General features: G+C 37.7%; 1 protein-coding gene across 5 annotated transcripts; it reads left to right on the top strand.

Annotated features, from left to right (window-relative positions):
• Positions 1-38: 38 nt before the first annotated feature.
• Positions 39-27,561, top strand: LOC111341451 (cytoplasmic dynein 2 intermediate chain 1). 5 transcript variants are annotated; one of them, XM_088740177.1, is made up of 34 exons: positions 39-199; positions 2,457-2,510; positions 4,209-4,295; positions 4,725-5,639; positions 5,808-5,885; positions 6,141-6,194; positions 6,722-6,847; positions 8,403-8,474; positions 10,182-10,202; positions 11,217-11,288; positions 11,875-11,899; positions 12,589-12,695; positions 13,581-13,694; positions 14,023-14,134; positions 15,035-15,132; positions 15,834-15,957; positions 16,477-16,574; positions 17,104-17,174; positions 18,450-18,525; positions 19,183-19,297; positions 19,398-19,473; positions 20,373-20,405; positions 21,032-21,066; positions 21,988-22,052; positions 22,178-22,229; positions 22,612-22,678; positions 23,582-23,669; positions 23,927-23,993; positions 24,377-24,435; positions 25,126-25,171; positions 25,704-25,824; positions 26,426-26,482; positions 26,816-26,888; positions 27,092-27,561. In XM_088740177.1, the coding sequence occupies exons 1-34, from the start codon at positions 185-187 to the stop codon at positions 27,203-27,205; spliced, it is 3,387 nt and encodes a 1,128-aa protein (XP_088596303.1). In that variant the 5' UTR covers positions 39-184; the 3' UTR covers positions 27,206-27,561. The 5 variants fall into 5 exon arrangements, with proteins under 5 accessions (XP_088596303.1, XP_088596306.1, XP_088596304.1 ...); XM_088740178.1 differs by having other exon boundaries at positions 40-199; positions 6,144-6,194; XM_088740180.1 differs by lacking the exon at positions 2,457-2,510.
• The last annotated feature ends 59 nt before the right edge of the window (positions 27,562-27,620 follow it).

Genomic DNA, 27,620 nt, shown 5'->3' with positions numbered 1-27,620 from the left:
AACACCAAAGAAACTGGACACAACTCTTTCTTTCAAAGTCCCGGATATACATTTCTACAACAGTAATGGCGGAAAGTGTACTTAGTAACTATGGAGTCTGAATAGTAAATTTCGGCTGAGGTTTTCATCGTTTCAGAGGGGGTCCTTCGATTTTTGTCGCAAGACAGCCAGAGATGATCAAAGAATGCCATCTGGGAAGGTAATATTTTTTATGGTTTCTTCACAGTTTGCCTGTATTTGTTGCTACGATTGAGACAGAGTTTTAATTTATTTTTGCAGTTGTCATATTTTGCTTAACTAGCCGGATACGACTTTTCCTTGATAAAACCTGAAGATATGGTCTGTCGCCATGATTCTTTCCCCAGCCATAAACTGTTTCCGTAAAGGACCGTGAACTAAACTCTATCTCCGTTTTCAAGTCTAAGCGTATTCTCGGGCTCTACCGATCTTTTTTTCAAAAATATTATCCAAGCTCTTCTTGCATATTTTTGGGTTCGATCAGCTGAACAGCTTTTTGCTAACGAATTAGATTCAGTTTTGCTGTTTCATTACAGATGCTTCAGGCTTTTCCATTTTATAAAAAATGATTTTGTGAACGACTAATGTTCAAATTAATTATACAGTTTGTTCATTTGATCTGTTATTAATTATCTTTAAAATTCGACGAGATAGGTATAAGCTCTAATTTCGATATATTTGGGACTGAATGTTTCGAAACATGGTATTATCTGCAGGTCTGTGAAAGTTTACATCTCTTATCTGCAATGACTTTAAAATATACTTTTACAACAATGTTACATGTAAATTTTGTGGAGAGAAGGAAGTAGTCAATATTCGTTATTGACCAAGTGCGAGGTCAAGATGACTGGATATTTGCCGAGTTCTTTTCTTTTATTGCATTTTTATTGACCAGGAGGAAGGTGAGGTTCATAAAAACACGAAAAAAAGAATGAGGCTAATATCCAGCCTTCTTGACCAAACAGGCTTGGTCAATAAAGGATTTGTTATGTAGCGCAAAACTTTTTTCGACATGATAAGAATCAAGAATGACTTGTTTTATTTTGAGAGCTGGCAAAGAAACTGAATTGTCTTTGTAGGGCTGTTTGATGTTTTCTCTGTTTTCTTTGTTCTTCACTTTTTGTGACTCCATTGCTATCATTGTCCAAAAATGATGAACTTTGTCATTCCACTCCACGCAATCTCTCTCTTGTGTGGGATCAAGGCAGGCCACCTTGGTCAGGCAAGATGGGCCTATATTGCCCACTCAGGTAGCCAATTAGAACACAGGATTCACTTCATCTTGCCTGCAGTTGCTGCAAGCTGTATAATAATTTATATCATTTTACAACCAAGTATGCTAGTGCAATATGAAGGGAATCCTTTTATTCTAATTAAACCTGAGCGAGCAGGATGGCCCCATCTTGCCTGCTCGGGGTTGCCTACTTTGATCACTCGCAAGAAAACAAATGTGTGGAGCAGACTTACAAAGTTCATAACTTTTATGCAATGTTGGCAATGAAGTTGCAAAAAGCAGCAGAAGATAGTCCAAACAAAGAAGATATAAATGACCCTCATGGGTTTATTGTGCTACAAACACAGTTGGATGTCTTTTGTGGCTCTTGAAATAAACAAGTTATTCTTGATTCTTATTATATTGACAAATTTTTGCTATATATCAAATCCTTTATTGACTATGCTTGTTCAGTCAAGATTGCTGGATATAAGCCTCGTTCTCTTTTTTGTTGTTGAGGTTTTATAGGCCTTGACTTTGTTTTGGTCCATAAAAAATGTAAAAAAAAGAAAACAACTCGACCAATATACCGCCATCTTGACCTCAGGCTTGGTCAATAACACATACAGTAAAAACCTGCATACAAGAACACCCATTTTTGGGGTTCAGGCTGAGTGGGTTCTTATATTTTGGGTATTTTAGGTGAAATCAGCCTGAAAGTGTTCTCAAGTGTTTAATTTTTTACTTCTAAAAAAATGTAAGGGATTTACTAACTATGATAAAATACATAACTTTAAGAGGAAATTAATTCCAAATACAGTTGTTGTACATTTGCTATACACAGCAATTGAAATTACTAGCATTTATACAGAGATCTTAGTGCAATACCACAGCAAAGCTACAGACACTGTTTGTTCTATTAAACTGAAAAGGGAAGAGTTTATATATATAAGAACAATTTTCAATTTTCAGGCTGAATGTGTTCTTATGCTCTTTTTTTACCAAATTTCAGCCTGGGTGTTCTTAATCCACATGTTCTTGTATGCAGGTTTTTACTGTATACATGAACCTTGCAACACTGGTGTGACCTTTTCTATGTAATCTTCAGCAACATTAACTAACAAATGAGGTGAAGTTGTCCTGCTGCAATAACAATATTAGCAGACATTGGACTTTGTACAAATTAGTCCAAATCCAATTGCAAAATTCAAGTTTTACTTCGTAGGATCGAAGCAAGGAGGATACATGGAAAGAATCTGATTTAAAGAAAGCCTTGAAGGTCAGGAATGTATCATGGTGGTTTTAATAATTGGACCTCATGTCACATTATTTAAAAGGTCACAGGGAATCAATGACGAAATCTTTTTGAAATTCCAAGTGTGACCACCCTTGAAGTTTGTATTTTATATCTGGTATTCAGTCTTTATAAGTATTAGTATGTGTAATCAAATGGTGACGAGTGATATTAGGAAATAATTTCATGCGCGTTTTGTCAAAATTCTGATAATTTCCCGGGCCTTTAGGTGAGGGAAATTTTCAGAATTTTGACAAAATGTAAGTGAAATTATTTCCTAATTTCACGAGAAAACCATTTGATTACCTTTTAATATCTTGGGTGACAAATTACATTCACAACCATAATTGTTTTCACTGGTTTATTCTATCGAAAACCGAGAACATGAAGAAGAATATAGTTTTCATTTCATTTCATTTTCGTTGAAAGCATACATTATTGTTAAAGTTCGTAATTTTCTGAGTTTCTTCACAAAAAATACCTTTCAAATTCTTCATGCCTCTTAATAATTTTCAGCCGCTTCTTTTAATTTCATAACTTCTTCAAGGGTTGATCACCGTCTTAAATCTCGACGCCATCTTGGCTCTGATCGAGATACAAGAGATGTTACCATGGCAATTTTGTAATTTCACATGTGAAATTAAAAATTAACGCTGAAATTTCGCGCCAAAATTAAGGAGTAATTTGTCACCTATGATATTACAATACTAAGACAGGGGGATAGTGATAAAGGCGCATTTTTGATTGGCTACTTAAACTCTGAATATATCCGTTACAACTCACCTCTGAGAAACTCCTACCAGAAAACGTTGTAATTGCTGTAGGAAGGAAGTAGTTAAAATCATCTTTTTGTGCTATAATATCTCATTGTTTTAGTATATACTAAAACAACTATCCACCTCAGTGTTGGTCGCTGGTAGTGGTGGATATTAGCAAAGTTTTGGGTAAAGGCTTGGTAAATGTTCACTACCAGCCACCAGCACTGATATGAATAATTGTGAAATATATTAACAGTAGCATCCATTTGGCAAAAAAATGTGCTCAAATATTTGTCTGGAAACATTATTTGTTCTCAGATGTGAACAGTTTTGTGAGAAAGAAGCTAGAGGAAAAGTGAAAGTTTCAAGGAACAGATAATGTCCGAGGAAAAATATTCAAGTATATCCTTGTGCCAAATGGAGGCTATTCTGTTCATTATCCTTTAAATACTTTTCATTGTGCTTAAATTCTTTCATGTGAAGCTCCTATGCTCAATGTCAATCTCCCTTAGTTTTGATTTCAAAGACCAGTTACCAGTGAAAATGAAACAGGTGACAACAGTCAGTTGTGTTCTATAAAATATCATTGTCACTATAAACAGAATGAGATAGATGGTAAATTTTTAGGCTTGGTGAAGAAACAGCAAAAGATGTTTTGATGCCATCAACATTACTGATCCTAGCAGTGTGCAGGACTCGTGCAATATATGAACTTTATAATAGCTTGCTTACCGTAGAGTCTTTGGGGCTCGGTAGAAGAGCATTGGAGCAGGGAATCTAACAGTATGAGGCTTGATTCCTCATGGGGACCTAGAATTTTTCCTTTGTCCCATGCTCATGACAAGGTGAAAAAACAGCTCTCACCATTCTAATTTTTAACAGTTCCTTAAGCCTTATTTTTTGATAAAATTATTTCATTTTTTAGGATGACAGAGGAAAGTCCAAAGATGAAAGCAGAAAATCCAAAGAACAGTCCACAAGTCGTAGGTCTGAGGACAAAAGAGAACGAAAGGTAGATGGAATTTTTGTCGATGAAAATGGAATTTAGGTTAAATTGATTTCAAATTATCATTATTTAACAATTTTGATTGTTTATTTGGAAAAAAGGAAAATACAAATTAACCTCTATTTGATCTTATTGAAACAAGTTATAAATGAAGCCTGAAAAAATTTGACAAGAATTGAATCTTTCACTTTGTAATCCCCACACAGAGGTCTAACTTAGCTGTTTACCCATGTACATTGGTCTCAATATTTAGTTGGCAACTTTTAAAATAGGTTAATTTTAATGTCATATTGTCTCAACAGATTTTATTGTGTGATAAGTGAATATTGAAGTATTTCTTTGATAATAAATACTGTAATAATGATACCTGGTCTTATTATAACACAGTTTTGTATATTGTATGTTGACAGTGAAACTACTTTGCTTCTTTGATAGGATAAGGATGATGATAGGAAGCGAAGAGGTCATGATGAACTAGCCAATGGGGATCACAGGAAAACAGACAGGGACAGGGATAGGGATAGAGATAAAGATAAAGATAGAGGGAGAGACAAAGAGCGAGAAAAAGAGAGAGATCGTGACAGAGAGAAAGATCGTGATAGAGACAAAGAACGAGATAGAGGCAAAGAACGAGACAGAGGCAAAGAGCGAGAAAGAGACAGAGACAAAGATAGAGAAAAAGACAGGGGTCGGGAGAGGGACAGGGATCGGGAAAAAGACAGAGAGCACACAAAAGATAAGGATCGGGAAAGAGAAGGGGATCGAGACAGGAGAAAAAGAGATGAGGGTAGAGATCATGAGAGATCAAGGGACAAAGGAGATGATCATGACAAAGATAAAGACAGGTTGAAAGGTGGAGAAAGACGAACTGAAGAAAGAGGTAGACATGCAGAAAGGTCAAAAGATGGGAGATCTAAAGAACATGACAGAGGTAGGGAAAGGCGAAAAGAAAAGGAAAGAAGAGAGAGAGATACAGTAGTCGAGACGACAATGAGGATGATGAAAGATGATGAGAGGAAGCATGAGGGCAGGGAACGACATGGTGAACGTGACAGAAGTCGGGAAAGGAGGAAAGAGAAAAGTAATGAGGACAAATACAGGGATCGAAGAAAAGAAAAGGAAAAGGAAAGGAGGGGTGAAATGGAAAGAAGCAGAGATGGGGATGGAAGGAGAGAGGGGAGGAAAGATGATAAAGATAGGGACAGAGACAGGGAACGACGAAAAGAGAAAGAAAAAGACAGGTTGGATAAAGAAAATAGAGATTCTGATAAGGATGAAAGGAAGAGAAGTGATAGACGGGAAAAGGAAAGCAGAGATCTTGATAGAACAAAAGAGCGGTCAAAGAATGAGGTCAGTGAATGGGTGTAGTCTCTCAAATCCCTGAGATTTGTGCTTTATGGTTACCTTCCTTTGTTTGTTTGTTGGGTAGTGAGCAAATTGGTGTCCTTTTGCTCTTAAACAGCAAATTAGTAACATTCAATCTTTCTAAAATGCTCATGTACTCTTTCATTTTGTTAGGACTCTAGCAGTAGAGAAAAAGAGGACAAAATTAAGAGAAGAGAGAAAGAAATGATTGAAGCATTAAAACAGGAAGAGGTATTTTATTAGAGTTTCCTAATATTTTCTCACCAATTTAAGAAATAATCCAAAGACCTTTGACAATTGTTATCATTCATTGACCAATGCTCTGTAATAGAGAGAAGTGGGAGTAAGAGGAGAAGGATTTGGGACCTGAGATGGGTAATAAAAGCAAGAGATTTTTTACCTCCTGTCTTCTTCTCCCTCATCACTCATCCCCGTCCCCTTCCCCCACCAATGAGCTACTAGCTTTTAATGTTTGTCCTTTGTCAGCAGGAATTAAAGAGGAGTCCTCCAAAGTTTAGATCAGATACAGTGGAAGAAGCAGTGAGTCAGCAACTGTAGAGTTTATTTCTATTAACTCAATATTCCTTTTATAACTCATTGTTTTTGAGAACAACAAAGAAAAACCTGCTTTACATTTTCATTTTCAAATTCTGTTTAAACCAACTTCTCCATCAAAGGTCATGGAAAACATTCAAAAGGTCTTTGAAAGATTATAGTATGCCATGGGAATTTATGAAATGCAAAGAATATGACCCTTGTATTTGTGCCATCAGCTGGGAATATTATTCATTGCTTTTATGCTCAGTTCATGGCTCTAGCAAATCTGCTTTTTTATTTTTTGCATTTACATGCAATGAGTTCCTTTACGTTTGCTTTTGTGTAGTATTCTTGTTGGCATAGATAAGGCACTTAATAACCTGTTAAACTTTTCTATTTGTAAAGATCTTGTAATCTAGTTTGAAACGTGAATAGCTTACTGATGTTGAATAAGTTTAAATGTGTGGATAGTGATATTATTGTTGTGGTGACTTAAAAAAAGTCTTGACACTTTTTTTTCGCATCTCAAGGATACCATTGACGAAGATGTTGAACAACAGCAAAAGACATCTTTGCAAAGATCGCCTTCTGGTGGTACAGTCGAGGAAGTCCACGAGGAAGAAAATGATGGATATAACTATGATGATGACTTTGAGGTATGTCGTGATAATTTAAGTGAAAAAACAAATTTTTTTATTTTGAAAGACATTTTTCAAAAGTGTTTCTGTTATCTTCAGTTTGACCCTTTATACCCTAAGGTCAGTCTGTGTATTCTCCATGCTGTTATCTATACATTTTCTGAATAATAATAACAATTTATAATAATTTATTACATTTAATATAGCGCTTTAACTATTAAAATATTCTAAAGTGCTGTGCAATATTAAAAGCATTCTTAAGTAGAAAGATAAGTCTTCAACTTACTGTACTTTAAAAAAGTCAAAGGTCATATAGTATCTAAAGCTAGATAGCTTAAATAATACTAGTAATAAGAATATAAAATTACAAATTAAAAGCTTTCTTAAAAAGATAAGTCTTCAACTATACTTTAAAAGAGTCAATGTTCTTACGGTTTCTAAGACTAGTTGGCAAGGCATTCCATACTGTTGGTCCAGCATGGAAAAAGGCTCGATTGCCAAAAGTCTTCTGTGTCACCCCAGGGATTAGCAGCAATGTTTCAGAATTGCTGAGAAGAAGAAGTTGTCTTTCATTGGTGATCTCTTTCTTTATTCTAGTGATCTTAATGTGTGGTTCAGGTGTAGAATTGCATCATTGAATGAAGTCTCACATTTTGATTGGCTAATGAAGTGAGATATTTAGCATGGAATTGCAAGTTGAAAAGGAGGCTAAGTGATATTGTTTCACATCTACACAAGCATCACAACTATCATCAAATTGTAACAATGCAACTGCAAGAAAGTTTTTCTACAATGTCATTTTAGAATGTTTTCAAAGCCATTATCACCTTTTGAAGAGCCAAAAACAAACAAAAGCAATTTTTAAAATGAGCAGGAGGTTCTTCTTGACTTAAAAATGGCTTTCTAGAGTGCACGCTCATGATAAAAACAAACAATAGTATTGCAGTTTTCTCTTTTTCTTATTTTTACTCTCTTATGTGGTTCAAGGAAAATACATTACCTGACTTGGGAATTTTGTGTTGAATTGCACTTGAAAACTGACATCGCACGAATTGCTTATATTGTGAGGAGAAACTAGGTTTTGGTCACTATAAAGAGTTGAAGGGTCAAATTGAGGAGTGCAAAATTGAATGTACATGTATGATGTTACACAGATTGCTGTGTAATATTTAGATCTGCTGCACTCACTACTTGAAGGAATTTTGTATTAATCAAGTTTGAGTAAGTAAGGTTCCTCTAGAGCAGATCTGTACATATAACTGTTATATGAGTGTGTTGTCAGAGTCAAGTCATATAGGTTACCTTTACAGTGTATTTTCAATGTTGCAAAGGTTCTGAAATCAAAACTGATTAAAAAGTAGATTTCTGTTAAGGAAAGCAGGCTAAGGTAATGCTACAGAACCAGTCCATGTTTGCAGAAAGAGATCTTGATATGAACACCTCTTTGATGACAGTGAACTGTTTCTAACAGTCAATTTAAGAGAATAAATTTTTTATGAGGCTTTCCAAAGAATTTTGATTTTCAAAGTTTTTGTTAGTAAAAATGATATTGACATTGGTAATCTTTGTCAAGGATTATGATGATGACTTTGAAGATGATGTAGATGATGAGGAAGACAATGAAGAAGCAAGTCTTGATGTGCAGGTACGTGATGTGAAGATTTGATTCCATGCAATAAACCACAATTAACTCTCGTGATTTGATAGCCCATTTCTAAATTACCTATAGCCTCTTTTTTAAAGCTCAGTTAGTGCTCATCCTTTATTATGATTATCATTTTTCATTCACAAACAAATTAAATTCATTTTCATACAAAATGGTTGAGCACCAGGCTTTGTTTTTGAAAAAGCGTCCAAAAGTAATTCAGAAATGGCTTATTTTAACCCTCCTTCAAATAAGTACCCAAGCACCTCTCCTATCATCTAAAATCAACCCACCGTCACCCCCCCCTTGCCCCTTGATTTTGAATGAGCTTAAGGAAAGCCACACCCAAGCAAACAAGAGATTAAAGGCCCCACATGTCACTATCCTTAACGATCTCATTACTAATTCTCCTTACTGTCTGCCATAAGATTCCTATGGTGCGAGTTTGGAGAATTTGTTAGGGGATCAACTTTGGCTCGGTTCAGATACCAATCTTTTCATGAGCCGAACCTAATTCCTTGAATTGAGTACACGAAAAGATCGGCGCCTGAATCAATTTGGAACGGCTCACCCGTTCTTCCCGCCTGGCTTGGCCGAGAATTTCGCATATGGAATGACTTTAGAACAGCTTTGATTCAGACGCCGTACTTTTCATGTGCCGATCCTAATGCATAAATTATGATAGTGTATTTTGCAATCAGTTTGACTGGTTTTACTATAACAGCGTTTGGAACGGCAAAAAAGAACGGCGTCTGAATCAAAAGGCGCACTTTTGTTAAGTTGGTTCGGTCCAAATTCGAATTGAGTTCGGCTTATGAAAAGTTCAGCGTCTGAACCGGGCCTTGTAAACCCTAATTGATATTTTTCTTAATTCTCATCACCTGTGTGCTTAGTATGATATTGATAATTGTTGTAAGGAGAAATTCTGTCTTAGTCTCTCATGGAAGTTAAAGGGTTAAATTTGGGATCAGTGATGTTGAGCATTTTGTATCCTGAAAAAAAATTATGAAAACCACCAGTAGTTTACTTAATTTGCTATAAGTAAACTCTCTGCTGTCAAATTATGCAGACCTTCTAAGGTTTGTAATAATGTTTTCGTGCCGCTTTGTGGCACTCTAATACGATAAAATTCATCTGAGAGGCGGAAACACAGGTAGGTGAGAACTTTTTTTAATTCAACTGCCATTAGATTTCAAAATTGTCACATAACTCTCACCTCCTGAATTGGATATATGTTTATCCTTTCGGAAGAGACGTCGACGAAGCAGATTTTTGAACAAACACTGAGTATAATTACGTTTTGTCAAACTACAAAGGAAAGAAAATATATACGTTACAATATTTTACAGATACAACTAACTACAGGAATAGCAAAAGTTACAAGAAAATCACTAAAACTACTTACAGTTCTGGTTGCCTTCTCTTCTGACTTCTTGAAGCGAGCCACGTATCTATTTATACTTTACGAAAGTATGCGTGTTACGTAATACGCATATCTTTTAACACTTATTATTAACCCTTTTCAAAGTCCCAACTTTAACGTCAAAGTATGTAAAATATGTGCATTATGCAAAACACCTCCCTATTACCCGCAGTGGCGCGTGTTTAGGGCAAAGTCAACAGATTACCCGCGGGTAAAGGGCCGGAAGTTACGGTAGTTTGTATTCTCACTACAAGTAAGACAGTGATTGTGTTATTTCATTTCAGGATCATGCAGGAATGCAAGAGGTAAGGAAGATTTTTCTGCATATATTTTTACAATCACTCAATATTTGTAAAGGTAATCACATGATTTCGAGTGCTATTTGGAATAAATACGCGCGAGTAAATTTTTTCAAAGACTAACAAAATTACATGAGCCCATAGGGCGAGTGTAATTTGTGGTCTTTGAAAAAATTTACAGGTGATTATTTATTCCAAATTGCACGAGAAAATCATGTGATTATGTATTAATAATATACATGAAAAAATACTAGGTAGCTTCTCATAACTACGCAGAAGAAAAGCGCGCGCATCACGTGCAAAAATAATTTATTCAAACCCTGCAAGTGACCTTGACCTTGACATTGACCTTGACATTGACCAATCATTCTGACCAATCAGAGCGTCTCGTTTGTTTCTTTCTTTGCATTGAATTAAGCCTCTTCTGCACTGAATTAACTCTCTTCTGCACTGAATTAACTGAAAACTGCATTCATCTTAACCAATCAGAACTGAGAAATTTTTTCATGTATATTATTAATAAATATATAACAGTACTTTTTGATAACATTCCTTTATGGTCATCAAGCACTTTCCAAAACAATGTTAGACAAAGTATGATTATGCACTATCTTCCTTTTCATATAATCATGAATCTCTTTATTTGTATAGACCTTTAGACTGTAAATGTGGGAGGCGTGGTGGCCTCATGATTAGTGTGCTCCACTCCGGATCGAGTGGTTCGGGTTTGAGCCCTGGCCGGGGGGACCTTGTGTTGTACTCTTGGGCAAGACGCTTAATTCTTACAGTGTCTCTCTTCACCCAGATGTTTAAATGGGTACTGGCAAATTTAATTCTGGGGGGGGGGGGGGAGTAGTAGTGACTAGAAGTGACACTCAATAATACCTATGGTGTACAAAATTCCTTCTCAGGACTACATGTACATTTACTCTCATCTGGATGATCAGGGTACATGTTCAGACTCTTTTTCTTCTCTTTTTTTCCATCTTTGGTTCTAACCATGTTTACCTTGTGTTGCAGCTTCTACAGGCAATACAAGCTGAGAACCAGGATGCAAGGACATCATCCAGAGAAGGAAAAGAAGAGACAAAGGTTTGTTTTTATTTTATGCGGTGGTTGGGTTTTGAATCTTGTGGGGGAGAGGTGACGGCCTTGCAGTCAGGGTGCTGAACTCTGAAGATTCAGGGTTTCGTGTCCAGTGTTCAAGCCCGCGTTACGTCTGTGTTGTGTTCTTGGGCAAGACATACTATGCTCACGGCATCTCTCTCCTTCCACGAGTATTAGTGAGTGCTGGAAAACTGTTGAGAAAGCCCAAGGAAATATTGGAGGGGTGGGCAGGTTTACCCACTACGTAGAAGTGTGCCAGCTAGTCTTAATCCTTGTTACCTCATGGCTAGCTATTGCAGCAGAAGTCCGGCTGTCGTGTCGTAAAATGTTTTAATATGTGAGTACTTAGAAAAGATAACATTCCCTTGTTTTGATTCTAGTGCAACCTTGAGGTTTTGTATGATTTATGGACGTTTACCATCCAGGACAGTGAAATATTCGTTAAAAACGAGTAAAAGAGTGTGAAATTTTAAATTCGTAGTCACAAGTGGATAAAGAGAGGAAAATTGGAAAAGTTTTCGTTGTTTTGTTATTACTCGTACCGTTATTAAACCATTCATATTTCTTTCAGGAACACTCAGTACCAGTAAATAAAGGTAAGTGCTATTTTCTAATAGAACTTTGGCAATTACAGAAAAAAAGAACTGTCAGGAAAAGTTGCTTTCATTTTAGTTGAAAATCGTAGCTCTGAACTGGTTACAATCGAATCCTACAGTTCAACTGAATTATTGGGAAGCACAACCCTAATTCGTCTAGTTGCCTTATTTGGAAAGCCCACAGTTATCTTTGATGTATATGTACGTTTTTGCCAAGTTTTTTCTAGGACCTGACCTTGTACAACGACCAGCAATTTTCCAGTGAGGTTGAACTAACCGAGCAATAAAAACACTCCGTTTATTTGTTAATTTAGAAAAGATTGTACATGGCTAGGGAGCAAAAGTAATGGAAACATCTGTCGACGGATTTCAACGCTTTCCCGGCTTTTCAAAGAAAATTTTGCCCGAACAAAATTTCCGCGACATTTCAAGGCGTTTATTGTTTGGATCCGTCCGAAGGTTCGGTTAATTATTCACTTGAGATGTTTATGGAGTCCCGAGATTTCTGTGGAAAGTTCACTCCCGAAAATTTGCTGTAATTTTTTAAAGAAAATTTGCGGCGACCGCTGTTTTCATCTTTGATTCTTGTCGGCTTTCATATCCTGAAGCCTCATCTAACCATGGCATAATTGATACTGATAAACGAAAATATAGCTTTAAAAGTGCTCTTGCTTCATAAATACTCACAGAAAAAGTCCGTGGCACTACTGCCAGCCGTGGAAGGATAAACTTTGTTGCTGCCAAACAGAAACAAATCACTGATCAAGTTGCCTCACGGACAAGAAGAAGAGGACAGGTAAGAGAAACTGCTCTAAGTTTTTGTGTTTATACTCCGATCTTAGAAAAACGGCATTTATCAACAGTACTGTTAAACAATGTTTCTTGTGGATCTCAATTGTTAACTATCATCAATGTAAATAAGATACTGTATACCTGTATGGCATTACATATGATCTGCTGGACATGATAATTTTAGTCATATTGCCTGATGCACATTGCAAACCTTTCTTAACTGGAATTAGTACGTGTAATCAAATGGCGACGAGTGAAATTAGGAAATGATTTCACGCGCGTTTTGTCAAAATTCTGATAATTTCCCTCGCCTTAAAACGCAAGTGAAATTATTTCCCTAATTTCACGAGAAAACCATTTGATTACCTTTTAATATAGTGGGTGACAAATTACGTTCACAACCGTAATTGTTTTTACCGGTTTATTCTATCGAAAACCGAGAACATGAAGAAGAATATAGTTTTCGTTTAAGCATACATTATTGTTAAAGTTCGTAATTTTCTTAGTTTCTTCACAAAAAATACCTTTCGAATTCTTCGTCCCTGTTAATAATTTTCGGCCGCTTCTTTTAATTTCGTAACTTCTTCAAGGGTCACCGTCTTAAATCTCGACGCCATCTTGGCTCTGATCGAGATACAAGAGATGTTACCATGGCAATTTTGTAATTTCACAAGTGAAATGAAAAATTAACGCCGAAATTTCGCGCCAAAATTAAGGAGTAATTTGTCACCTATGATATTATTAGACAATAATTGTAGTCATTTTGCCTGATGCACATTGCAAACCTTCCAGTTTAACTGGAATTATGAGACATTAGACTTACTCATTATGATTAAGGATGATTTTTCAAGTTGCGCAAACTGTAACATTTTTGTTTTGGCCTTACCAGGAGTTGATGCACTTGATCGATCTCGATGTTGCCGTTTTTGATATTTTTGAGTTGCCGCCTCTGAACGAGTATGAGCTGTACATTAAAAACTTTGGAAGATCTGACACTAAACAGGTAAAGATATGAATTGTTACACATTGTTGTAACCTTTTATTGGTTTTGAAACAAAAAAATGTTTAGTTATCTTAGCTGCACTACAATACCGTTCACGTGTAATGCAGCACCCCACGCGTGTTAGGGGCGTGTAATATACACACGCGCGTTACACGCACCTTTGTCTTAGTACATACATTTTATGAGTTCTAGTCGACTGATTTACACGAATGTGCATGTAGTGACGTGCAGTGCGAGTGTTTAGCGTTTGCAGTGCGTGGGAATTGCACGTGCGTAATGCTGCGGTACACGCGAGCAGCACTGTAAGTATTCCAGTTGTGTTTCGTAGGCGTATGTCCAGTGCAATGAAGATAATGTTGAAAAAGAGGTACAAACTGAGGAAATCGAGACAAGAACAAAGTGGACACAAAATCCAGCAAGCGATGCTGCTGGGTTTGGAGGTAAGTCAGGTCTTATATCGGCTGTGAATAGAGAGAACGGATGAGGATGCAGTGGCAGATCCAGGGGGGAGGGTCCGGGGGGTCCGGACTCCCCCTATCAGACCTGACGCTTACAACTTTGAGACTGAAATTCTTACATCCGCAGGATCGTATGTCACTTTTAACTGGCTGATTTTTTTAAATTAATGAATCCAAGTAAACGGTAAGCGGCCAAGGAATTGCAACCGCGACTGGTGGGAGGGGGTGTGGGGGTGTGGGGGAGAAGTAATTTGCCTCAAAAGTGTCTAACAGTCCTTTCTGAACCAAAGTTTGGACCCCCCCTATCAAAAATTCCTGGATCCGCCCCTGGGATGTGTGTTTGAATGTTTGATCTTTTACACCCTAACATCATCATACTGTTCTTGGTGCATTTCCTATAGTGCTTACAAGGAGAATTTTTTTAACAGTCAATAACTTCTCGAGTTTGCGACCATCTCCTTTATTCTCATGTTAATATTTGATTCTGGATTGATGTTGTTTGGGTTAAAGAGTTAACTGACAGGGGAAACTATGGAGATAGATCAAACACCTGTTTTGCTAATAATACACTGTTGGTTCGAAATGGTTGCAAACACCAAGAAGCCAAATTCTGCTCTTGTGATAGGGACAGAGACTTAATGAACACAGGGAAACAAAATTAGCATGTGATCCACCATGGTGATATAATAGATTTGTTGACTTGCAGTTGCAGTGTCTAGTGTTGAATGTTGCTGGTCGCACACAATTATCCGTTGCCCGACACACACCTTACCGGTAGCCCCCCCCCACCCCACCCCTCCCCTCTCCTCCCGTACGAGAAATCCCAACCGATGAAATGAAATTGTTTTTCCTCATTATGTTCTGCTTGTTCTTTGATTTCAGACGAGGAAGACGATCAAGGGGAAGATTTATCCACCTTAGCAGAAAAAGCTAATATAGACAGCTTAAGATTATCAAAATTTCTTCAACGGGCTGCGCAGGTTAACTCATGTTTCTTTTAAATTTTCTCTTGTAAGCGACAAGAAAAACAGACTGGTGGTTGGGAATTTAAATTTATATTCATCTTTGATGATGCAGCTTAATTCCTTCACGTTAATAAGGAGTAACCAAAGAAGACTCTCCCCACGCAGTATTAATTCCTTCTCAAGAAAATCGGTGGAGTGGAAAAGGGAAAAATATCAAGTGGGGATATCGTTTGATTAACACTGAATTCTGAAAGCAAAATTTGTTAGAAATCTATGGGAGAACTGATATTTAGATCTTGGCAATGAAAGGTTTGGATGGTTATAGTGGCGATGACAGCTAAGAATTCAGCAAAACGTAGCGTAAAGAAGAAAGTGGCTGTCCGCTCGCTTACAAAGCTTTCAGAAGCAATTGAATCACAGTACTTAGGTATAAATGGATTGAGCACAGAGATCAGCCAATGTTATTTTCGGCGCACCTTTAAACGACGACATACAACGAATGTAACAACTATAATTACAATAACAAAATGGAAGAACGTTGAGCAGAAATTGAAAAACTGAAATTTTTTCACAATCCACCTCCTGAAATTTATTGTAATAGAACTGAGGAACAGAGGTAATAAGATATTATCCGGTATAACTTCTTGTTGATTTGGAGCAACACTCATTGTAAGGGTGCTAGTCATTTCAAGGATATCTTTTATGTTATCTTACAGACTTGTTTGATTTTACTGGAAGAGAACAGTAGTGGGCAGACAAATACTCAGTTTAAAGACAAGAAAGACATGACGTGTAGCGACGGATTCATTCAACTAGCTACCAAGCACTCCTATCTTGAAGGTTTGTACATTGTCAGAATTAGAGTGTAAAGTTTTTCTCCCTTTCCATGAATGTCTTGTGGGTTTTTAGTGACTGTTACTGACGTTTTGACTAACTGAGCAAGTCATGCGCAGTATATGCGCCCAGAGGGAATGAACACTGTTGAGCAGTAAATAATTTATCTTCACAAGTATAAAGATATTTACAATGATGAAATCAGTAAGAGAGCGCGCTGAGATCATCACAAACTCAATCGACCGCTGACCTCTTAACTCTAACTGCACAACGTAACATTACCATTGCACGAAGTTGAGAGTGATCTTCGCCGAAATGAATCCTACGTTAGCAGTCGTGAAAATAAAGACTGAAAAAAAATCCAGGCGTGTTTGGGAGTGGAACCCGTCGCCCCTGCGATACCGGTGCAGTGCTCTTCCAACTGAACTAACAAGCCAACTGGGAACTGGTTACAGAGAAGCAGGTTTTACTGAAAACATCCATAAAAAAAACTAAATTGAAATGCGTTTGTTGTTTACGTAATAGGACGACAGGTGAAATGTGTCCACATATCTCCAGTTCAAACATACTTCTTGCTCACTGCTTATGGTGCTGTGAAAGAGCAGGGAAAGACTGCTTCAAAGGTGAGTTATGTACCGTATAGCTTGGAAAAGTTCATACTTTATAACTGGAATGGAAAAAAAAAAACACAATAAAATGCGTAGGGGGGAGTGGTTGACGAAAATACCAGATATACTTTCTAAAAAGTGTTGAAGAACTTGAGATAACAAGCAAACGAGAGGTGATACGTTAATCAACACGCAATAAGCCCACCCGGGGTTTATGTAAAAGTATGATATAAAGTCATAGTTTTATTAACAGCCTTGTCTCTTTTTTTTTTCTTTCCGCCATTTTTGCTTTTGGCTAAGACAAACTTCACGAAACGTCAAACTTTATACACGCTTTTATGCAAGATAAATTCAAGCCAAGTTTATTTTTAATGCTGGAGTGGCGTTCATATCCATCTTTAAATCCGATGGAATTTACAATGGACATCCCTTTTACTCCAGTGACGGTTCTCAACGGTCGTCCAACATTTTTACTGAAAAGTCAGTCTACGCGTCAGATAAGTTACAATTGTACTAAGCAAATTATGAACATCTTTTGATGTAGGCTCACCGCAGTATTCAGGAAAAAGGCATTGTTTGTTTTTGGAACACTAATGAACCCTCCGAGCCTCAAAAGTAAGTTTTCCTTTAGTTACTGAGAGTGGTAACTCGTGATCGGTCGTTTTTGGGTCATTTTAGTTGCTTATTTAGGTTTACGAAGGTTCCTAAGTTTACATTAGTGTAATTTGAAAGCCTAGCAAAGAGTTTCCCGCAATCTGATTGGTCGAGCGGTTCCTTATATGACGCTATATAAACCGCTTTATGTCATGATTTTAGAAATTTCTCTGTTGTTCAGCTCTGAATTTATACTAAAACAATTATTCGCCTCAGGTTCGATGAATATTGTCGAGTAATCCCCGAGACGAAGTCGAGGGGATTATTCGACGACATTCACCTCGTCTTCGGCGAATAATTGTTAATTATAAATGTGATCGGAGTGTGAATTTGTTTATGAGGTACGTACAGGCTGATAATATGAACCCTTTCACTCTCGAGATCTCTTTCATAATTCTCCTTACTGTCTGCAATACAGTTCTTATGATGTTAGTTTGGAGAATAAGGTATTAGATCAACCTATAATCCCCTAATTGACAATTTTCTCTATTCTCGTCACTTGTCAGCTTGATATTGTATTGATACAGTAAGGAGAAATTCTGTCTTGGTCACTCATGGGAGTCCGGATAAACATCTAATTTCTCCCAACAGTATCACCCCTGAATCAAATATTAAGTTCATGAGAATCAAGGAAAGGATCCCTCGGTGAAGAAACTCTTGATTATTGAGCAGATTCTCCTTGTTATTACCTTAGGATAAATATGGAGAGCAGTATTGAAACTTGTAAACTGGCGTCAGGGTGTATATATCTTATTAACCAAGCGCGAGGGCCGTACTGGGAGAATATCGACCCGAGGTCTTGACAGTACGGACCGAGGGCCGATATTCTTCCAGTACGGTCCCGAGCAAGCTTGGTTAATAAAAGATTTATTATACGACTGAAATTCAAAGGGACACAAGTGCGGTATCATTCGGGACCATTCGGGACAGTGCCCGGTCCAATACTTAGAGAATATTGGACCGGCAATAGAGCATTTTGATCGGTTGATTTTAGTTATTGGCCCTCTGACTGCCTGAGTCGTGTAATAAAAAGGGTTATTGAACAGCGTCATGAAGGGTGTTCTGTTTTGCTCTGCATTTGTCCATATGAAGACCACCATAAAAATTCCTCTTAATGACTCTCACAAGGTTTTGCGAGACTTTTTTCTGAGTTAACCAGGTTGTCTCAGTTTCTTCAACTTTGATTGTACAGAAGAGACACGTTTTTTTGCTTGATCTGTACTTCTTCTTTCTCAGAGTTTTAATCTGTGAGTCTGCTCCACGCTGCTGTTGTTTGAGTCCTTCAAAAGCGACTTTGGCCTTCGCTGGCTTGGTAGGTTTAGGTTATTAAACACCGGTAATTTAAATGGAAAAGTAGAGAGGGACCCAGCCATCAGTCAACCAGTCAACCAGTCGCATAACTACAGTCCATCGCTATTTTGTAAGTGCACTACACATCAAGGGAAAAGATTTCTATGACAATTCAATTAACATGAGGATTAGTGAATTTTTCTAAAACAATTAGAGAATTATGTCACAGGATTCTTATTTCATGCGAGGCATCAAAAGCGGTCGTATTAACGGGACGGTAACATAAGATGTTGTGCACTAAAGGTTAAGTCTACAACTCTAGTGGCCTGTAAATGCCTTAGCTTATCCCGGTGTCTGTGGCATTAAGCGACGAGGTATGTCACTCTACCCGCCGTCGCCGCCCCCCCCCCCTTCTCCCGACGGTGCGCTTGTGCATCGCAGAGCATCCCCGGACAGTATTTCATTGGCTTTCCTGGTCAGTTTTTCTGTAACGTTTTGTACTCCTGGGTTAAGTGATACACTACGAGAGTACTGAAGTGTCTCCATCAAGTCTCCAAGGGATCGAATCGGGCCCCCTCAATTTGAAGTCCAGCTCGCTTACCTCTAGACCACTGCGTCATCCACTTAAAAAAAAAAATTTAAAAAAAAAAGTTTAACAGAGTTGTTGTTAAATTTCAAGGAGGATGGATCAGTAGTAGCGTGGGACTTGAGAGAGTCTTCGTTGATGTACTCGTTTTCTAAAATCTCCGTTGGAGACAACGAGGTCTTCTTAAGGCCGCCAACATTTAGCACAGGTGGGTGGTATGAATCGAGGTACTCCAGCATTATATCTGAAATTTTACTAATGGCTTATACAGGAAGACTTTTAAAAGTTTTATTTTCTTATTTCTTCAGCTGGAGTGTTGAGAAAGGATGAAAGTCATCTCAGTCCGGTCGTATCGATCCTACCCGTCGTCATGCCTGGAGACAGGTGAGTACTGCTTACATGACAAACAACCGTGTTGCGTCGTTGGTTACGATTGTGCAATTTTTATATGTATATCGAATGTAAAACAGAATTGCATTAGTTTTGCTTCATGTCGCCCTGTGCTTGGTCAAGAAAACCGGCGCCACTTTCTCAACCAATCAGATCCGAAACTGTAACCGAACGCGACTTTTTCACTGGGATTTTCCCGCGCTTGGGGCAGTTTGCTTGTTTTCAGTTTGAATCCTCATATGCTCCTTGCGATATTTTGTTTTCTACTGATCGGCTATGTGATAACGTTGATTTTGGTTCAACGAAACCCCTGTTGAAATGCACTCGATCTGGTCGCTCTGTTTGAAACCCGACTAAAGCATGTCTATGATTAGCCCGCATTTATGCACTGTATTAGTTTTTGAATTGAGTAATGTCACGGTCCGCATAGTTTCAATAAAATTAGGTTTCCGTCATTGATCCATGATATAAAGTTCGTTTACATGTATTTAACCTGAAAAATTTTCCATAAAATTGATAAAACGTTTAGTGAATAAGACTTCTTAAAAGTTGATCAGAACTTCAGTGGTTTAACTCATTGTGTACTAAACTGGAAGTAGTAGCGTCTCATTGTTTTTAGAGAAAACGCAGGATTTTTATAAACTCGACGATTCAAGCGGCTGTCTCCCTTAAAAAAAATAAATTCCGAAAAAAGAAACAAAGACGGTCAAGTTATCTTGATTACCTACCAGGTTTGTTTAAAACAACTCACAAGGTTATTAGAATAATCTTAGGTCGTCCTGTTATGATTGGTGCTCGCTCATTATTAGTGGAAAATAGAAATAAACATGTGTTAATTATAACCCATAAATGATAACGAGTACTTATTAAAAAGAGTAATCTCCATACTGCAGACTTTTGTTACAAGAGATTTCCGCAGCTACGAGGTAAAGAATGAACTGTTTCTTTGACTTTTAAATGAGTAGTTGTCGCAAACGATGAACGGTAATAAATTGTGTGCAACTTAACAAAAGTCGATTTCAAATTCCTCGTATTACGTTAAACTTCAACTGGCCATTTTAGATCAAGTTGAATTGTTAATTGTTGATAAGAAGCCGTGGCTCGTTCCTCATCCTTTGTTGTAGCAGACAAGTTTGAATGCACATGATATGAAGATAAAATAATTGGAGAAACCCGAGGTCTTGTGACGTGATTTATTTTTCGGTAATATTTATCATTGGATATGATAAAAAATTCTGGGTTTGTAAAACTTTTTTTTCCGACCATTTTTTTGTATCAACTGAGTTGATAATGTTAATTAGCCACCGTAGAGACTAGAGCTGAAAGACTAATTATTGTCTCAATCATCGCTCTGACGAAGGGCTCATGCTCGAAATATTAGTTTTTGAAACTCTTTATGGTGGCAGTTTATATTGTCAATTCAGTTGATAAACCCAAATTATCTTGCCGGTGATACCCCCCCCTCCCTTTCTGGCGCAGCATCCATTTTCTTTAGAAACTTTCCCCTTTCTCTTTTTTATTTAACTTATTTATTATCTCATTATTCCAATAGTGCAAGGGCTTCTGGAGGAACAAGTATGATGTCAGGTAACCGAACTGAGCACTAATTTAGCTCTAGTAAAGTGAAGTACTTATTTATCAAAGGAGAAGCTTTGTTAGTTTTGTAACAAGCAGACGTTCTCAAAGGAGCTAGCACATCAAGTAATGGTAAAAGATAATGCAGGTACAAAAGATCCGTGCCGCTATCTCAAGTGGTTAGCTTGCATTAATCATTGACAGTTCGCAAAATCTCATTCCTTACTTGTATTTTATTACATCTCGCAGGTACTGTGTGCACTTATTGATAATTTTGGCGGTCTTTGCTCTACTGTAAGGCCTGCTGTAACCTGATACATATACTTTTTTTTTTTTTTTTTTTTGTTACTAAAATTTCTTGCTCGTCAACTTCAAATGTTGTAGTCTTTTGTGGACAAATGAAAGTTTCAAAATATTTTCTTCAAATTTGTGGTTAAACTTTTAAGTAAACAACGATATGGAATTGACTCGTCTTGCTATAGACGTGGGCAAGTTATTTGAAACCATTCCGCGTGCCTAGAAATCGTTTTCCAAACGGCTCGGACACTCAGTCAAGGCATAAATACCTCTTTTCTGCTCGGATTCATGGCCCAGGCATGAAGTGCGCGGGCCATAAATCCGAGGAGATAAAACAAGGTACCGTAACTTAAAGTGCGGACCGAGAAAAACCGGGTTAGTAAAATATTTATTATTTCAAGTCAAACGAACCTTTGAATTAAGCGGGCCGAACGGTGATATCGACCAATCATAGCGCACACTCTGATTGGGAGATAAAGATGTAAGAATAGATAAATTACTAAGTTCATCTTCTCGTTCCGTTCTTAAAGCGACAGATCCTCATTCGTACCTCTTTGATTGATAACCCGCGCTCTTCGCGCCTTGTGGTCCAAATAGTCCAACGATTTTCAAGTTTTTATTTATTTTTTTTCGCAGATGATATGTCAGGCCTATCGTTTCAATTAGCGTCGTTAGAAGAAAATGCTGCTATTCATCTCTGGGTAATATGACATTGTTATGGTATATTGGTCGATCTCTTTCTCTCCTTATTTATTTTTGTCTTTTTTTTCTATTATTTATTACTGTCTCAACTGTTTGCTAAATAATGAGCGCTTGTGAATCATAGGTTGTGGTGGAACTTGACAGAGCGAACAATGCAGGCTCAGAATCGGACTTAGGTCAGTGGCAAATTTATATGGGTTCACTTCCCTTGTACTTAGGTGTAAAATCTTCAATTTGATGTCTTAGTCCTTTTTGAGAAACAAGCGCAACTTAAAGCAAAAACATTAAGGAAAACAAAAATAAACAAACCAAACATTAAACAGGAATTCTTGTTTGGATCAGGAAAAAAAGAATTCATAATAGTTATACTGGTTATTTGCCAGCAAGAGAGAAATTCTTAAAAGTGGTGAATCAGAGTAGGGCATGAACCTTTTTTTCATCGCTGTACCACACTTTTGTGTATCTGATAACTCATACCGTTTCATGTCTTTTTTTCGGTGACAAACGCAGCGTGAAAAGGAATCTTCCTTACCTCCTATTCCTTCATGTTACTCCTAGGTTTGTCTCCTGGAGGAAAAATTAAGATCATCAAAAGCTCTTCAATATCTCTTCACTCACCATTCAGGTTTGTTGCTGTGGTGCCACGCCCCTAAGAGTGACTAGCATCTAATTTCTCTTGACCCCCTCCCCCCATGTTCCTCAACTCCTTGACCCCTAAGAGTGACTAGCATCTAATTTCTCCTGAGTCCCACCCCCCATGTTCCTCAACACCCTGATTCCTAAGGGTGACCAGCATCTAATTTCTCCTTACAATGTCACACCTGAATCATATTTTGAGTTCACAAGAAAACAGCAAATGATCGCCAATCAAAGAAGTTCTTGACTGTTTAACAAATTCTCCTTATCAGCGCAATAGGAAATATATTGAGAACAGTATGGAGAAGATGTATACTGATGTTAGGGTGTAAACGGCTATTGTTGTTTGTGTAGTCTCGTTTAGCTTGTACGGAATAGCTTACAATTCCCTTCACTGACGTTTCTCTGAAGAACCGGCTGGCCTTTACTTTGAGAAATGAAACGATATGAAGCAGAGGGAACTATGAAATATGGTCATATAGAATATGGTCATCTCACGGTTAGCTCAATGGATAGAGCGCTGGACTGTAGTGCGGGAGGTCGAGGGTTCGAGCCCCGGCCGGACCAACACTTAAGGTCTTAAAATAAGTAAGAAGAATTTGCTACCTTTCTATAACATCAAGAAATGGTTAGATATTCTAGTCTTCTCGGATAGGGACGCATAAATGGAGGTCCCGTCTCCTGCAGGGTTGGGGCAGGAGACGTTAATTTCTCACACACGAGATTACTGTGTGATGGATGTCCTCCCCTCGGGTGGGATGGGTGGGTTAGGACAGCAGGTCCACATCAGCTATTACAGCTGCCAAATTAATCAACCTGCTTAAACAAATAAATGAACTTCAACTTCATATTACTTTCTTGGTGCATGATACTAAACTTGATTTCATTTCAGGGATTTTCGAAGCGAGATGAATTTACAGGCTCTAATAATGAGGTTTTTACCCCATGATCCAAATCACATTTACGTCGGCACAGATGGGGTAAGTGATAAAAAGAACACTTCTGTACTCTATCAATTTGTGATTGCTCCTTGAAAAATAGACCAGTACCCTAACAAAAGAAATCTATTTAAATATTTATTCATTTTTAGCAAATAAAATATGTATCTAACAATCCCTACCAGCAAAATAACAAAGCTAATCGAGGTGGGAGGGAAAAGTGAAAACGAGAAAAAGTGAACGAGAATGTGATCATTTGTTATGTCCTTTTCTTATTTCAAACATTATCTCTTTGTTAGGGTTATATTCTTCATTGTGAAAGGCACGGGGGCCGAGCTCCTCCAAAGGCACACAGACCTGCTATAGGTAACTATAGCTCTAATTGAATAAAGGCTGATAGTTTCGAAAGAAACTGTTTGGGGCTGCGTCGGTGGGAGTAACGAAGTAATTTGGATATATCAACAAAGTTGAAATGGTAAATTGGCCACCGTAACGATTACAAAAGCTGACGTTTCGAGCTTTAGCCTTGACTCCGACGAAGGGCTAACGCTCGAATCGTCAGCTTTTGTAATCGTTACGGTGGCCAATTTACTTTATCAACTTTGTTGATATATCCAAATTATACAGCTCTAATTGATTGAACCTCTAATTTCGTCTCTCGTCTTTGTAGTCCTTTCGGTACAGTGAAGAAGACCAGACTAAGAGTTAGTATTGCTGCGATTTGAAAGTTGGTGACTTTTTCCTTTCAGAGAACTTGGTGAACGTGTCAGCTGTTGATCCCTCCCCGTGGCAGGTGCCATGTATGCTGGTAAGCTACTCGTTTTACTATGTAAATCTTTAGATACAAAAATAAATAACGCCCTCCTCATAAGACTTTGGAGAATTCCGTAGTATAGTTACAACTGAGTAAATGAATCAAACTTAGGCCTCTTGAGCTGCGCTCGTTGCCATGGAGGGGGGGGTGGGGATAAGGAAGGTTAAGGCGTTTCACGTGTGCATGCGATGACGTAAGGCACGACTGACACTACAAAGTGACGAAATAAAACGGTCTAATTGACCACTTTCATAAATGGCTGCCGGATTAATATTCTTTTGTTTAAATTTAAATGAGCCTTTCTGGCCTCGCTTGAGAGAATGTATTCTTTTGAATTTTGTACTGGAGAACGAGGCCAGAAAGGCTGATTTAAATTTAAACAAAAGAATATTAATCCGGCTGCCATTTATGAAAGTGGTGTATAGAGTCTCTTTATAAAGAAATCAATCAAATAATAGGAGCTAGGAGGTGGAATTTTCAACAATTATGTAGTGGGTTAATGTTTTAACCATCCACACAGGTAGTCCGTAAATGATGGCTCCTTCTTACGTCTTTTAAGCGTTTTTTAACTTTTTTTTTCCCAGTACTTTTTTATGAAATCATGCCGAATTGAATTGTAGATAGAGAGGGGTATCAGGTCAAGAAGTATCATTGTTGAGTTGTATTATGGCTGTATTTTCACAGGCAGGAACAGAGGATGGGAATTTATGGCTGTTTAACTTAAAGAATCGTGAGTATATACATGATTTTTTCCCGTCTGCGTAACTATATTGTACAGTTAGTCACCGAAGTGGAGGTGTATAACGGTTGATATTTACTGAGCTGCGAAGCGACGATGTTAATATCCAATGCTAGCCACCGACACTGGGGTGACTTGATTATTTTCGTATAGGCCAAAACAGTGAGATAATATAGTGACTTGATTATTTTCGTATAGGCCAAAACAGTGAGATAATATAGCACAAAAAGATAATTTTTACTCATTTATTCCTGCAATGATTACAATATTTTTTTGGTACAAATCCTGCGTGAATTGCTCGTAGGTGAATCCAGAGGATCTTCGGAGTTTGAGTAGCTAATTAGAGCAGGCTTTCAGCGCTATCCACTGTTTTGATAAAGGAACTCCCCCAACAGCGAGACTCTTTCCATATTTTTCAAATTTACGTTATGGCTATTGAAAAAATTAGCGTTAAGAGATTTTGGGGAAAATTTCTTCAGCGAACGGGTATCATCAACAAACGTTTCTACTTTTGTATTTATAGAAACACCGTTATTCAGCTGGTCTGCATCCACGAACGGGGATGGAATTATATCGGTGCAGTGGTCTCGAAGCAGGCCCAGTGTATTTTATGTGTTGGATGTAAATTCTAACCTACATATCTGGTGAGGCTTTGAGCAGACCCACGTATACCTAGAAGCTATTCGTCGGGTATATATTCCCAAATCGTATCATAACTCAAAAGTGTACGCTGTGGTGTTTCAGTACCATTTGTTTTATAACATAAAAAAATTTCTTGTGAAACATTTGCTTACTCGGAAACATTTGCTCACGTCAGCAGCGTACACTCATGGGCAAATAGTGGACACATAATTGACCAATCAGAGCGCGCGCTTTACGTGATTTTTGTTACAAATACTAACGGTCTCTAGTGAAAACTCTCATTGGTGGGAAATAGTGATCTCACATTGTGTCAGTTAGAGGAGAAGAGGGTAGTAAAACAAAAGTTGACGATAAAAGTTGTGACGTAGCATTCCTCAATTTAAGTCGAAATTATTTAATGGTATTTAGTCCTGTTGGTGGGAGGTCATCTGATTCAAGAGAGTTGGGTTCCTTATCCCTAGAACAATTATGAGTCTTTTTTCGTTGACAATTTTTTAGACTCAATCATATAAAGAAGAAACGAATTTGTTGAGATACAGAGAGAAATTTTGTTCTTTTTTAAACTTTGAAATTTTCTATTTATGGTTGGAATTTATTTCTCAGGGACTTACTGTTAAGTGATCAAGGTCCAGTGGCCGTTGAGAAATTCAAACATGGACGGTAAGAGTACAGAAGTTTTTTTTTTTCTGCGGGGTTTTTTTCCTTGTTTTATCATATATGCGTACCAAATTTCTGTTCCAAGAATGATGAACGATGACACAGGTACCCTATTCGCAACTTCAGATTAAAAGTATGCAAAGAAAAGGTTACAGAGAAGTTATCATTCTGTGGTGTAAGTCGTTGTTTTCGGTTTATGTGAATTCGAAGTTAAAAAAAAATCGAGAGTAGATTTGCGTCGTGCAAAACCCATTTCATTACCTATGTATGTTTTATATATTAATTCCTTATTTTACGGCTTCTGTTTTTTTGTTGTTTTCGTCGTTGATCTTTCAGAGTTGTGTGTTTTGAGCTGTCTAATGATTACTCAGCATCCGGGATTGGTATTCCAGGAAGAAATCCAGAATTGGTACGCAGTTAGATTTCTACGTGAATTATCATTTTAAATGTTGGTGATCTTTGTTTGTCAGTGTACCCCGTCAGCATCACATCATTTAGCAAAGAGAGGAGTTAGGCAGCGTTACTTTGTCAGTTATTTTTTATTTTTTTCCACAGCCTTGCGCTGTGTCTTACCTTGTTCCACTTTTACATTGTTTGTCTTCCTATTTTTAGGTCCTGGTGTTCGAAAGCGGAGTCGTGGAAATTCACAAGCTCAGCAAAGCGTTCACCAGGGCGTCTGGTGATGAACTAGACTCTTTTGCCTCATTCCTTGCTATGGTCATGTAAATCAATATTCATCCGAGTCAAAATGAGTTTTTGTAGTCTAAGCTGATATCTCAGTTTTCAGCCTAACATGCAACCAACTCACTGCTTACCTTTTTTTGCACCATTTCAAAAAAATTCCTTACACAGAGCATCGCCGGCCGGCTCGTAACCTACGGGCTTCACTACTTCTCCCGTGGGCCTGCTAGCAGTCTTATACTCATCAGCGAAATAGTTTTGCAACCGACTTTTCCATACTGTAGATATCAAAAGGTAAATTAAAGTACGTGTTGTATATGTATTTATTAGCCACATGAAGTGGTGAACTTGTACTACGTTCGTAGTTACTTTTGATCAAACACGATAATTAATTAACATGTCGTACTTTTTTTTGATGTTTTGTGAGGGCGAAGGGGTACGTGAGGGGTGTGATGAAGCT

The sequence above is a fragment of the Stylophora pistillata genome, chromosome 12 (genome assembly GCF_964205215.1).
Source record: "Stylophora pistillata chromosome 12, jaStyPist1.2, whole genome shotgun sequence".
NCBI lineage: Eukaryota > Metazoa > Cnidaria > Anthozoa > Scleractinia > Pocilloporidae > Stylophora > Stylophora pistillata.
This window is presented reverse-complemented; position numbering and strand designations above follow the sequence as displayed.